The 15,489-nt window shown below is 38.5% G+C and overlaps 1 protein-coding gene across 1 annotated transcript in view; it reads right to left on the reverse strand.

The window, feature by feature from the left end:
* Window positions 1–15,489, reverse strand: part of tll1 (tolloid-like 1) — a 102,196-nt gene that overhangs the window by 64,060 nt on the left and 22,647 nt on the right. Inside the window, exons 2-7 of the mRNA XM_037689838.1 lie at window positions 6,131–6,253; window positions 5,838–5,915; window positions 4,076–4,240; window positions 3,854–3,971; window positions 966–1,144; window positions 428–533 (exon numbers count right to left, since the gene is read on the reverse strand). Coding sequence (XP_037545766.1) covers window positions 428–533; window positions 966–1,144; window positions 3,854–3,971; window positions 4,076–4,240; window positions 5,838–5,915; window positions 6,131–6,253 — 769 coding nt within the window. The remainder of the gene's footprint in view (window positions 1–427; window positions 534–965; window positions 1,145–3,853; window positions 3,972–4,075; window positions 4,241–5,837; window positions 5,916–6,130; window positions 6,254–15,489) is intronic.

Here is a 15,489-nt window from a genome sequence, read left to right on the forward strand (position 1 = left end):
GATAGATAGATAGATAGATAGATAGATAGATAGATAGATAGATAGATTCAATAAATTACCTTTGTTTACAATTTAGGGAGAAACAGTTCATAAAGGTATGCATGGTTAAAATAGCACAAAGTATGAAGAAATTGTTAGATTGTAAAATATGTAACAAAAAATGTTGAGACATCACCCACACAATGTGTTATAACTTTGAAAAATGGGGTTGAGTAAAGTTTAAGCACAAATTAACAGTAATAAACTAAAAGAATAAACACACTTTATACTGTGGAAGAAAATAGACTGACAGACATTTTCACAATTATTTTCAAATTAAGTGACAAAATGGGCAGCAGAATTATGTGATGGCTCTAACATCAGCAATCCAAGCAAATAGTGATTTTTTTTCTAAACATTTAAAAAGACAGAACGTTAGTGCTGTTACCGTGAGAAGGTGTTTCTGGCGTAGTGCATGATGCTGTCAAAATCATACGGCTCCCCGAGGGAGTTCACTTCTCCTGGCTCCATCTTCAGGAAGTTGTACTCCTGGCCTGAACGTCACACAAAGACTCAGATTTAGCATTGCTTCTACAGACTGTGACAATTTAACCTGTTTCCAAGCTTCAACTCTTCACAATCTCAGCAAACAGAAATGGTGTTTAAAATCATTTACTCTGAACATGCATACATTTAGGGACACAAATCAAAAAGGTAAATGTAGAATGTAGATTTTTTTTGTTGAAATCGATATGTTCTAAATAAATCAGACTCGTCTTTCACACACTGCTGGGTGACTTCATGTAACACCTGTCAGGCTGCATGGCATTACAGAGTTACAATTAAGGAAAAGTGACAGTTGGACAAAGAAACAGTAAAAGTGACTTCACAATCATTTCACACTCACTGAAACCTATAAATGAGTGAGAATTCCCACACACACACAGAGTCTGAGACCCAGGTGGCTCCTGGGTAATGAGTTTCACCTGGCTGGATGTTATCCCGGATTATGGTCACATGATCATCACGGTCAGGTCGTGTGTGTTCATGCCAGAAGCCTATAACGTGGCCCAGTTCATGAACTACAATGCCAAACTTGTCACAGTTCTTTCCTATAGAGATGGCCTGGGGTCCGTTGCCACGACGACCGACATAGGAACAACACCTAAAAAAGGACGTTCGTAACAGGGAGATAAGCACAAGATATTTACTACAGCTTTAACAGTTTGTGTACATGTCTTTTCATCAATGAACAAGCGCACGCACACACACGTGCACGCATGTCCACATGCACACACAGTCTTTCCAGCATCTCCTGCACTATGCTGCTACAGAGCTAGTATTATTTACATCAATGCTGATATTCATGCACTTTTATAACACATTATAAAAAAGCTGTGACCGTTCTTTTTTCTTTTTTTTTTTTACTGAACACAGACAAAGACAAACACACACACACAAAAATTAATTTGCTTTTCTGGTTACTGGAGACTTTGGTGCCAGGCTAACAAATCTGATTAAAGTTATCCAGTGAGCTGATTGCACGGTGAGGATCAGGAGTCAGTGAAGCAGTGTGCTTTTCCTGCACACCAACATCACATTGTACACACTACACTAACAAACATACATGTTGTTCATAAATTCCTGTATTTTTACACTCTAACAAAAGTTTCATTTCACACACTGCATATTCAACATATGCCAGACTGGACACACAACTGGCATCATTAATAACCAGCATATTTTTATAAAAACCTTAATGTCTCAATTTTTTTTTTCTTATTACATGATTATTTAATAGGAACTCTTTTTTCCTTTTTATTTATTTATTTATTTTTGCGAGTGCAAACGGTAGCAGCATCTACTATCTAAAAAGGTAAATTAAAAAGAGAGAGAGATTCTAGCTGCTTAAAGATGGCAGCAGTCCACTTTGGCTTCGACCCTGTTCAGATGAGCTTATCAAGCTGGTTAGAATTAAATTTCATTCAAGGAGCTGTGTACGATGTGTTTCATAACTTTTTGACAAAACCCAACTTGTTAGAAGCTTAAGTGTCACATTAATATTGACCCATTTGTCATTAAGTAATGCTTAGAGGGAATGTGTACAGTTAAAAGCCACAGAGATGCATCCAAGCAAACATGGGAAAATCAAAGAGAACAGAAGAAGTTACTGTATTACACATTATAGTTGTTTGGATCATTCCTCATTTAAATGTTGCACATTTTCCTGACCATCTTCGAAAAAAATAAATAAATAAAAACAGCTTGATGCATGGTGATCTCGTACTTAATTCAAAAATCTTTTCCACTGGGTAGTGGGGAGTATAGTTTGTTTCACACCAGGAATTTGTGATAAATGTGTTAAAATATGTCAGATTGTTTACAAATACACAAAATGTACTGAGTTTGTGTAGTGGTGTCTCATTGTTTACTACTTTAAAGAGTGAGTTCTTCTTCATTTCAATAAAGGGTGACAATTATTGTATTTTTTGGACTATAAGGCGCACTTAAAATCCTTTAATTTTCTCAAAAATCATCAGTGCGCCTTATGTATTAATTCTGGTTGTGCTTACTGACCTCAAACCGATTTTATGTGGTAAAAATCTGTCAAAATCCGGTGCGCCTTATAGTCCGAAAAATATGGTACATTACATTTGTATCAATAATATATTATTACCCTCTGCTTAAGATGAAAGGGCAATAGTGTTTTTGCCCTTGTCTGTGTGTGTGTGTGTGTATCTGTGCATTACTAAATTACCTCATAATCTATTGGATAAATATTTAATAAAACATCTAGAACACGTGTCAAACTTGAGGCCCGGGGGCCAAATGTGGCCCTCGTTTGCATCTTATCTGGCCCCCAAGATGATATGTTAAATGTAAAATACTTTTTTCACTTGAATTTTTTCAGTAATCTTTGATTATGATGTCAAAGCGCAACAGAGAACGTCAAATGAGGCCAATCAAACTTTTTTTGAGGAACCTGCGAACACAAAAAGATGTTGAGTATCTTGACTTGAGTTAATGTAAATTCTGAAACTGGCCCTTAGTTTGAAAAGGGTTTTAATTTTGGCCCCCTTTTGTAAGTGAGTTTGACACCCCTGATCTAGAATGTAACCATTAGATGAACATCTACAACTGATAAACTTTCAGTTGACCTCATTCAAGATGGTTTCTACAGCCAACTGAACTTAAACACATGGAAATAGCTATAACTTTGTTGGTTTTACAGATATTGAGCTGAAATGTGATGTGGTAGTAGCTGAGAGTCATTCACCCACAACTTTGACTGTGACGCCTCAAAACCACGCACCATTTTCAGTCCTCAGAAACTCACCAATAGTGTAATTCTAATTATTACATTAAATAACAACTATAATCATAACCTGAAGTAGAAAAGTGTTTTTGCTGCAAAAGAATCTTGGTCATGTTATCACTGCAACTCTACAACTTCATCAGCTCCAACGGTACAAAACTGGTTGTCCTTTTTTTTTTAACCATCTGCACAGTCTTGGCATAAAGCAATAAACTCAAATGTCCTGATCTTGGTCCTTCTAAAGCTTTACGGCTTGTATCAACCAGCGAGTGAAGTGTCACCGCTGTACAAATACACTTTGACCCCACCGTGCTGCCACTTGACAGAACAATGCTCCTCTGCGGAGTGCGAACAAAAGAACGGCACGAACATACAAACACTTAAACTGAGCAGCGTGATTGGTGGGACGGGGAAACAGGAGCAGGACAGGAAGGAAAGCAAAGCCATTGTTGAGTGACCGTATCGTCTCTCACTGTGACAAGGTCACTGGTGAATTCTAGGCACACACACACATAATCACAACACTCCAAGATATACAAAGAAATCTTCCACACTCACCCGCAGGGTCTGTAGGTGAAGACAATGTAGCTTTCTTCATCTGTCTTTTCGATGAAAGTTACACAAGTTTGTTTCTCCCAGTGACGCATGGCCTGCTTGAACATGGCCCTCTGACTACCTGAAACACACACACATTTCTCACATCCTACCTTTACACAATCACACTTGGCATATATCTGACTGCAGAGTGGTGAAGGGAAGTGATCCTGTGGAGTTGCTTACCAGTAAAGTTTCCTCCGATGACGTAGGGAATGACTCCCCCAGGCCAGATTCTTTCAAACCGGGATGTGGCTGCTCGAGGAACACGACTCTTCACAGCCTTACCAGCTTTCCCGGTTTGGCTCTTTGAACTGGTCGCTCCTTTGCTTTCATTCTTGGGGACAAAGTCTAAGAAAAAAATGAGAGAAAAAGAAACAAACACTCGCAAATTCAGATAAAATCAAATAAAGATGAACTGCAGACTGTATCAGCTCATAAATATTCCCATATATTGTTGGACAAGGCCATTTGTTATTACATTTAACCATTTTAGGAACCAAAACCCTGCTCAAAATCCTAAACATGAGCATAAAAGAAGATCCATCCATCATCCATCCATCCGTTATCTTCCACTTGTTCTGAAGTCGGGTCACAGGGGCAGCAGCTTAAGCTGGAAGGGCCAGACATCTCTTTCCATAGCCACCTCTTCCAACTCTTCTGGGGGGGACCCCAAGGCATTCCCAGGCCAACCGAGAGACGTAGTCTCCCCAACATCTTCTGGGTCTTCCCTGGGGTCTCCTCCCCTTCAGACATGCTCGAAGCACCTCCCTAGGGAGACACCCAGGGAGCATCCTTAACAGATGCCCAAACCACCTCGACTGGCTCCTCTCAATGTGGAGGAGCAGCGGTTCTACTCCGAGTCTCCCATGGATAACTGAAATTCTTACCCTATCTCTAAGGGAGAGTCCAGCTACCCTGCAGAGGAAACTTATTTCAACCGCATGTATCTGTGATCTCATTCTTTTGGTCACTACCCAGAGCTCATGGCCATAGGTGAGGGTATGCAGACCGACCAGTAAACAGCATTGTCTTACAGCTCAGCTCCCCCTTCACTACAACGGACCAGCACAAAGTCCACAATACTGCAGATGCCATACCAATCCATCTGTCTCACACAGATCTCCCTTCACTTGTGAACAAAACCTCAAGATATTTGAACTCGTCCACTTGAGGCGGAACTTCACTCTTGACCTGAAGAGAGCAATTCACCCTTTTCTGACTGAGGACCGTGGTCTCAGATTTGGAGGTGCTGATTCTCATCCCAGCTGCTTCACTCTTGGCTGCGAACCGCTCCAGTGAGAGCTGAAGATCACGGTAAAATGATGCCAACAGGACCACGTCATCTGCAAAGAGCAGAGATGGAATCCTGAGGCCATTAAACTGGAAACCCTCTGCCCCCTGACTGCACCGAGAAATTCTGTCCATAAAAGTTATGAACAGAATCGGCGACAACAGGCAGCCCTGGTGGAGTCCAACTCCCACACTGAAGTGGTCAGACTTACTGCTGGCAATGTGAACCAAACTCTTGCACTGCTTGTATAGGGACTGAATAGCCCGTAACAGCAGGCCCCCAATCCCATACTCACGAAGCACCCCCCACAGTGTACCTCGAGGAACACGGTTGAAAGCCTTATCCAAGTCCAAAAAAACGCATGTAGACTGGATGGGCAAACTCCCATGACCCCTTGAGAACCCTAGTGAGGGTAAAGAGCTGGTCCAGTGTTCCACGGCCAAGACATAACCCACATTGTTCCTCCTGGATCTGAGGTGTGACCAACAATCGGACTCGCTTCTCCAGTCAAAGAAGATCAAGACTATAAAAAGTCTACCGGAATAATTTTTTTAGATAATTACAATAAAATCAGTGAACTCAGACATACAAAGTCATTAGTACAGCTGTTTAAACAAAAACATCTAAACATGGAATACATTTCAGATTGCTTACCAAAGCCAAACCTGCGTATTCTTTCCAGCAGGAGGTCCAATGATCCTCTCTTTACTGTTTCATGTTCTCCCATGCCACCTGATACAAAAAGAGATTACATTTAAAACAAAACATTACAAATGCTGATATCCACTTGAAACATACCTCCTGCTGAAACTGCTCTACAAAAGTCTAAAATTATTAGTTATTGAGCATGCATCAGGATGCTCTACAAAAGCTACTGAGAAAATGTAAGGAAAAAAATATAACTTAACAAAAGTAAAGTATTACTGAGTTTCTTTCTGTCCACTTACCCGAACTGTGTCCTTGTGGGGAGTGTTGATGCAGGTTTGTGTGTTTTGTAAGGTCTATCGTTCTGTCGATGTGGAACATTCGCAAGTCCTCCTCATCTAAAGCAATGTCGCCCCAAAAAACAGCTAAAAAATAAAAATAAATAAACTATTATTGTCAAATCATTCCAACAATCACTACTTAATATCAAGAGCAGTCATCACCATCTTTTTCATGGAATAAAAATCATTATTACAATAAAAATTCCAATAGTATTGACCTTAAACCTGTGAAACATCAATGGGAAATAGTAGAATCCCTGCAGCATTTGATAAAAGACACAAAGTTTTGGAAAATACTTTGATGGTTGTTAAACAATACACTGGTTTATCAGAGCCTACTGGGTGGCCAGCAGTAAGTTAACACCACTTGTGTTCAGTCTAATCCCTCCTAAAACCTGCATGTAGCTGCCAGTGTGAGGGTTTCAATGGAGAAACAAGAACATAGTTGATTTAATTAAATAAAGTTAAACCTAAGAGGATTGTTCAGGCTCAAATTGGGATGTTTTGATCCAGACTGACCAACTAACATTTTCCATGGTGCTATAACTTTTAGTTTTTTTTATAACTTTTATACTTTTCAAAATATTGAACTTTATTTACAAATATTCAGTGAAACATAGTGCTTTAAAATCTCTTCAGTTTTATTATCTTGGAGATATATTTTAGTCTTCTTGTGCAAATTTAAACATTTATGTTGCTAAACTAAAACTAAACAGCCACTGGCCAAAAGGATGGCCCAGCACAGAAGATCAACATCATCAGGCCAGGACTCTGCGGTCTACACTCATCTCCAGGCCAGCGGTCACTCTTTCAGGGATGAAGATGTTCACATCCTGGACAGAGAGGAACGATGGTTTGAGAGAGGAGTAAAGGAGGCCATCTTTGTGAAAAGAAATAGTCCATCATTAAACAGGGGTGGAGGCCTCCGGGTTCAACTGTCCCCCTCTTACAATGCTGTGATTGCTAGTATCACTCAGCCCTCTGTGAATAGTAAACAGCCATCAGTGTGCTAATGACCCATTGTTAGGCTGATGGTCCTTCTTGAGCATGTGATCAGCTGGTTTTGGTTGTCAGCAGCAAACTGGTTGATCCACTCTGTGAAGGTGCTATTTAAGAGACTGAGCTGAAAACAGCACCTCAGACTGAGGAAGTCTCTTGGATGAGAGACGAAACGTTTCTAGATTTTTTTTGCTTTGTTTTGTTTTTTGTTTTTTTGAATGTCCAGAGGACCAGATTGAACTTTTTTGGATTTATGTTGCCTTTTGCTACTTTTAGCTTTAGCTAGCCTTTTAATGCAATAAGTCAGTCTTTTGCTACTTTTCCTTTTTAGTCAGCTTTTTGTTGCTTTTTAGCTTTTAACTAGCATTTTAATGCATTAGGCTAGCCTTTTGTTATGTTTACTTTTTCACCAGTCTTTTGGTGCTTTTTAGCTTTTAGCTGTCATTTTGCTACTTTTAGCTTTTAAATTAACTTTTGCTGGTTTTAGCTCATGCTTTGCTACTTTTACCTTCAAGCTACTGTCATGTTTCTTTTACTTTGCCACTTGGTGCATTTAGCTAGTTTTTTTTCTTCTTTTTTTAGTTTCTAGAATGTGACCTGTCTGAGAATTATTGGTTTTTAGTATGTGTTGTTTTTTTTTGTTTTTTTTTACTTTAATAACCAAGGTTTAGCTTTTCAACCAATTATTAACCAAGCAAAGTTATTCAGATCATTATTTTTTTTAATTTAGTTAGTTTTTTTTATTTTTTATTTCATCGACAGCAACAGTCTCACAAAACAGCAGTGTTGTCAAAGTTTCAGTCACTCAGCTGGAGCTCAGAAAAGCTTCCCTCCCCCTCCACACAGACGGAGCCATACAGTACAGTGGCCTTACAGTGGTTCGACAGTGATTTTAGTCTTTGGCATAAAATTATAGTCCCAACGACACCCTCCCTACATGTTTTTTTTAACCATCAAGAATACAATCGATCCTCTCGTTGATTCTTTTCGCAACAAGAACCTTCTATCTGAACTAACAGTCAAAGTTTCAAACCATAATGTTCATAATTCATAATGTTTCTAGCATTAATGTGGTTTTTGTCTTTCTTCCAAAATAAAGTACACCTGGACCTGTCATTCTGCGTTCGTTTGGTTCTCCTTCCTGTCTCTCAAATCCCAGCTGGTCAAAGCAGATGGCTGCTCATCCTGAGCCTGGTTCTGCTGGAGGTTTTTTTCCCGTTCCAATGAGTTTTTCCTTTCCACTATTGCCGATGTGCTTGCTCAGGATGGGAGACTGTGATGAAGTGAAGATTCAATGAGTCTGCAGCTTCCTTAGATAGATAACTTTACTAATTTGCTATGAATGTTTCTGTTCTGTGCTCTGAGACAACTTCTGATGCAACATGGCGGTATATAAATAAACTGAATTGAAGAATAAACTGCATAGCAATTGTAAATGCAGTCATTCACTATTTCACACAAATATGTAGTTTAGAGAGCAGCAACAGCTTTGTTATTACATGAAAAATGTTACTAACAAAAGGCTACTGGTACCTAAATTCAAAGAAAAATAATCTAAAAATCTAAAATATTGCTTGCTTTTGTTATCAATGCAAAAATATGATGCAGTGTAGGGAAACTAAAAAATTGACACTTCAACATGTCACTTTGATCATTTCAGTTTCTTGTTCCAAGAGTTTCATTTGATTAATGATATGGTTAATGTACAATTGAGATCACTTTTGACACATGATCCAACAAGTCATATATAATACTCCTATAAACCATTTATTAATGAAAGCCCAGCTTCAGAAGACTGCAACAGCACAAGTTACTCTGTTTGTTTATTTGCTGTGTCCACCTTCAATCTACCTCCATCAGTTATCCATCTTTAGATAAGACCAAACCCTTCCACAGGTTAATAACCTAAAATTATTTTGTTTTGAGTGATTCCAGCATAGAAAAACAAACATCTGAAATAAACATTCATCCGCTATTATAAATTTAAAGGGATTCATTGCAAATTATTTGAAAAAAATAATATTGATTTAATGCAATTCTTGTATGTGGTCCACACTCAGTGAACACACTCATTTTGATGAATCTACCAGAAAACCCCACGGGAGCTTAAATTACAAAACTGACCTATATTGGGCTGGCTGTCATCTGTGTAACTAAACTAATATAGTGGTGCATGGAAGTTTGTGAACCCTTTATAATTTTCTATATTTCTGCATAAATATGACATAAACATCAACAGATTTTCACAAAAGTCCTAAAAGTAGATAAAGAGAACCCAGTTAAACAAATGAGACACCATTAGTATACTTGGTCATTTATTTATCACACCAGATACCAAAAGCAAAGGTTCACATACTTTTGCCACTCACAAATATGTAATATTGGATCATTTTTCTCAATAAATAAATGAATAAGTATAATATTTTTATCTTATTTGTTTAACTGGGTTCTCTTGATGTGTTCGTGTGTGCACATCTGCTCACACAGACTCATGTTCATGTTTGTGCTGATGTTCAATGTTTTATGTTATGAGTGCTTAGTGTATATTTAGTTGATGTTTTTCTTAGTTCATATCTTAGACGTTATTACTGTTTTTCTTATACATTTTATTGTTGGATGTAACTGGGACCCTGTGTACATAATTTCGCTCCACCACATGTACCACATGAGGTGCAAATGACAATAAAGAATCTCTGACTCTGACTCTGACTCTTTATCTATGTTTAGGACTTGTGTGAAAATCTGATGATGTTTTAGTTCATATTTATGCAGGACTATATAAAATTATAAAGGGTTCACCTATTTTAAAGCACCACTGTAAGTAGTAAGTACCTTTTCACCAATTTTCTGTTACTTCAACATTGAGTAAACAAGTATGCACAATTGCTCGTCAATAATAAGAACCAAAATGTTACCTAGAGCCTACTCCTCTCTATAGCAAAATATATTTCATTGAAGAAGAAGAAATTGTAGTTCAGAAAGTATGAAATCTAACTCTTTTCTGCAGTAGTCATTTTTAACACAAACTTGTTGACATTACATCTGTTCCTGAATTAATTTTCATTCTCAGAGGTCACACGCATGCAAGACTGTGGTGGAGCAGGTCAGCAGCTTCAAGTTTCTCGGCGTTCACATTACTGCTCTACCTGGGTGTATCCCAGGTACGATGGGTTAAATGCCGAGAACCAATTTTGCCATTGTATGGGAACATACAACGATGACATCACATAGCACTTTATTTACTTTACTGAGGATCTGTCCTGGACATTACATACGACACTGTGGTCAAGAAAGCCAGACAAAGACTCTACTTCCCAAGAAGACTAGACGTTTGGTATGAACACCAGCATCCTCACCTACTTCTATAGGTGCACCATTAAGAGCCTGCTGACAGGCTGCATCACAGTGCAGGAACTGCACCAGTCAGAAAGCTCTACAGAGGGTGGTGCAAACAGCAGAGGACATCACTGGTAGCAGTCTCCACACCATCCAGGACATCTACCACTGCCGATGTCTGCGTAAAGCAGGCAGCATCATTAAGGACCACACCCACCCAGCACAAGGACTCTTCCATCTACCCTCAGGCAGACGATACAGGAGTCTGCCATCATGTACAAAAAGACTAAAGGACAGTTATTATCCACAAGCTGTCAGATTACTGAACTCTTGACAAATAACACTGAACAACTGGCAATAACATTGCACCAAGACACATCTGTGACAACTAATATGTTTATTGCTGCTGCATTATGTGGCTGTGTCATGTATGTCACTACCTTACCATCATAATTCAATTAATCTCAATGCTACTCACGACCTGTGCAATAACCTGTCACACAACTTGTGTAGTTTGTTATGTGCATTAGATATCATGTGCATTTAAGATTATATTACTACCTGTAAAATACTTATTCATTCAAATTCATCCTACTCGCACCGTTATATTCTACCATGTGATCATTTCCTATATTTCTTTTGGACCTTGTAAATATTATATTTCTTTTTACTTTTTGGTACTATTTTTGTACACTTATTGCATGCTTTAGTATTTTTTGTTTATTTGTTTTTAGAAAGTAGTATCGGTTCTTCTCATCCCGATCTTTTCATTGCACTGTTGACCCTGCGTTGACCATATGACAAATAAACAACATAACATGAGATTATAGCTTGCATGTATTTGTGTGTGTGTGTGTGTGTGTGTGTGTAAATATCACACATAACATCAAACAAAGCAAATCTTTGCCTCTTGTACATCCAGCAACGTTTTCTCCATCTCTGCATCTACACTGTAACATATCTCCAACCTTTAACAATGAGCAACGGAGCGATAACCATCTCTAGATGAATATTTGAGCTGAGTAATTGCCCTCCACAGGGATTCAAGACATTAATACTTTAACAATAACATGGGAGAGGGCTGTCACTTACAGCTAATCAGCACCGGAGCTAAAGGAAATGAGGGACAGGAGGTTATTGTGTTCAAGTCCCCTCTGTTGCTGGACGCAAAAGCAAAAACAGGGAACACTGATTTACTAACACTACCATCACAGAAACTGTGGAGCTTACTGTTCATGGTAATGTGTGACATGATTTTATTTATTTTATAAAGATTTTGAACGAGCTATCCTACAATGCAATCACATAATAAACTGCTAAAAATGTCTTCTAAAAAAATTGGACAGTTAAAAGCAAAACAAGGTACCACTTTATAATAAGGCTCCCCTTATAGATGGCTAAAAATAGTTTATAGACACATTATTAATTCTCTATAAACACTTTATAAATCAATAACAGCTTATTATGCATTAATTAAGGGTGACAGAGACTAAACTGACCAGTTTATTGCCAAATAGTGAACCAGATCTGTTCACCTATAAATTTAATCTAGAGTTGTTATATTAAACATTTCAGACTAAGTTAAAACCTTGTTAGCACAATAATCATTTGTATACCTATTTCTTTAGCATATAATATTGTACTTTATCACTGTATTATAAATACCTACAACTAATATTATATCCTAAAAAAATGAGGTTCACAAATATGTATTGTGCACAAGGTAGTAACTTAGTCTGAAATGTTTAATATAACAACTCTAGATGAAATATATAGGTGAACAGATGTGGCTCACTATTTGGCAAGAAACTTCTCAGTTTTGTCTCTGTCACTCTTAATTAATGCATAATAAGCCGTTATTAATTATATATAACGTGTTTATAGAGGAATCAGTAACGCATCTATAAACTATTTATTAGCCATCGATAAGGGGAGCCGTATTGTAAAGTGGTAACCGAAAGCAAAAATGCTGAATCGAATACATACCAGTTTAAACTAACTCCGAAACCACTGCCAACGAGGTAAACTGGATGTAGTGGTGAACAGATTTGTCCAATACTGAATACAAACTGTGTCTTACAACAGAAAGTTTATTACCTTCTGTTCTCATATTACTTGAGATAATTTTAAAGGTTGTAATCAAGTAAACACGTAAAAAAGAAAAGGAGGTCTTGTATGAAACACAAGTTTATTTGATGCTGTGGAGGTTGATGTGGGTGTGACCGCCATATAAAGTTGCTGTGTTCTTCTAATAAGCCTGTTTAAACTTATTTCTGACACCAAATTAAACAAATGGCAGCACACTCCCATTTAAAGTGTCTTTGGTCAAGGAGATGTCATAGTGAGCTTAAAAAAAAAGAGCTAAAACAAAAGCTTTAAACAGAAAATTAAACAGCTCAATTTACTATCATCTTGGACCTGCATTAGAAAATGAACTCTGCTTTCTTGTGTTGCAGAATATTTGTGACAGCAGGAAGCATCCATCCATCCATCCATCCATTTTCTTTACCCGTTTGTTCCATTTTGGGTCACGGGGGTCGCTGGTGCCCATGTCCAGCAATCACTGTGCGAGGGGCAGGGTACACCCTGGACGGGTCGCAAGTCCATCACAGGGCCACATAGAGACAAACGAGACAAACAATCATTCACTCTCTCACTCACACCTAGGGACAATTTAGAGTTACCAATCAGCCTAACATGCATGTTTTTGGTCTGTGGGAGGAAACCGGAGCACCCGGAGAAAACCCACGCATGCACGGAGAGAACATGCAAACTCCACCCAGAAGGGCCCCTGGACCGGGGTTTGAACCAGGGACCTTCTCACTGAGAGGCAGCAGCTCTACCAGTTGCGCCACCATGCTGCCCAGCAGGAAGCATTACTTGTTTTATTTTATTTTATTCAAGATGTTACAGAACAACAAAAGAAACCAAAATTGCTAAAAGTCTTCCAGGAAAAAGGAGCTGACACAAGCAGAGTGGGAGGGTGATGGGAGTGCAGCGTGATAGTAAGTTTGGCTCATTGATTGGGGTCTTGTTACTATAAAAAGCTCAAAGTCAAGCCAGGAGGTGAGGAGGAGTTAGGACAGCAAGGCTGCATGAGGAATGGTTATTGATCTGCCAACACCAGAACGTCTCACAAGACCTGCATCGTGCTGACCAAGGTCTTACTGTTTGCCCTTCAGCAGGGGCGTTGGCAGACACACACACACACACACACACACCCACACACACACACAGAGAGATTATAGCATGCAGCTACTAAACTGACATGAATAATTCACCAAACAAAATATTGTAAAGTAGATATCTCTGATTGTGTTTTTGTACAACTTTATTTTTTGACATGTTCAGAGCATATCTGTATGAGGGAAATATGTGCATTATTCTGCTCATATTTTCTGAGATTGTGACCATACAAATTGTAAAGCAACACTTTTTAACAAAAACACAATTCCTGGTCATACATCTGTAAGAATGTCTGCCCAACCTCTAAGGTGCATGCAGAGAAAACAATGTTGCAATTCTTCTTAATTTCCACGATACACAACTATAATATCTTTTATCAAATATAATATCTAATAATGCATGTAAATATTAGTCTGTTCATTAAAGCAATAGTTCAGATCTTTTGAAGTACAGTATTTGGATACGTTTTTAATAGTTAATATCTCACATGCTGTAGATAACTCTTCACAGCATCATTTTAGAAAACTATAGTGTAATACTGACTGCACTGATGAGCTAAAAGCTATTCTGAAATATTTTACTATTTTAGACAGTATTTATTTAAGTATTTATTTATTTATAGTTTATTTCTGTATTTATTTATTTATTTACACCTCCAGCTGCAGGAAGAGGGCCAACTGCATCATGAAGGACCCCACTCACCCAGCAAACATACTTTTTGCCCCACTCCCCTCAGGCAGGATGTTGAGGAGCATTAAGTGTAGAACCACTAGACTGAGGAACAGCTTCTACCCTGAAGCTGTTAGACTCATGAATCCCTAATCAGGATTATCACTGTGAAGAAAAAAAAATCACTGTACAGTAGTCCCTGGCTACTTCGCAGTTCGTTTATCGCGGACTCGCTCTATTGCAGTTTGATGGATGATCCGCATGATTAGCATGAAATTTTTATTTAAAATAAATTATTTTAAATTATTTAACACCCTGCTGCACATTTGCATAGCCCAGAGCTGCAGAAAACCTTTCTCCTACACCTTTGTGCAGCCCATACTGCAGGAGAAACTTTCTGCTGCAGCTGATCAGCTGTTCTCCGTGCAGAGCTGAGAAGTGGGTGTGGCCAAGAGTGCTTACAGGTGGCAAAGAGCAGACAAGGAAGGGAGCTGAGATCATGACATTCTGTTTATACACACACATACATATATATATATATATATATATATATATATACATACATATTAGGGAAGCACAATATTATTGGCATGGTATCGGTATCGGCTGATATTAGCATTAAAGTTCAATATCGGACATTGGCCATTCCATTTGCTGATATAAAAGGTGCTGTTTTTGCCTGCAGTAGCAGCACAACGTGATGACGTCACGTGTATCTATCTGATCTCATGGCGGAGGGGAAAATTCAAAATGTCGTCGGTGTGGAAGTTTTATTTTTTGTTGGTAAGGATGTCAGATTCCAAAGATTTATAGACTACGTTGAGCCTCGTTACATCGCCCCCAGTCTGAGATATTTTTTCAACAAAACATTACCAGAGTTACAAGCCGTCATTTCCGACGTCGTTGAGAAGCTAATAGCCGATAGCACGACGCATTGGGTGAGTTTTACCACATACATTTGGACGTCGTGTTAGCCCCTTTAGTATGACTAAGTCTTACAGCACAATAGATAGACAAAAACTTTGAACTTAAAAAGTCTGTCCTTCATGCACAGGAGTGCAGAGGATCCCACACTGCAGCTAGGAACCTGGAACAAGCCTCCACAAGTGAGACAGCATCACAGGTGACTA

The sequence above is a fragment of the Nematolebias whitei genome, chromosome 16, assembly GCF_014905685.2.
Source record: "Nematolebias whitei isolate Nwh7 chromosome 16, NemWhi1, whole genome shotgun sequence".
Classification (NCBI taxonomy): Eukaryota; Metazoa; Chordata; class Actinopteri; order Cyprinodontiformes; family Rivulidae; genus Nematolebias; species Nematolebias whitei.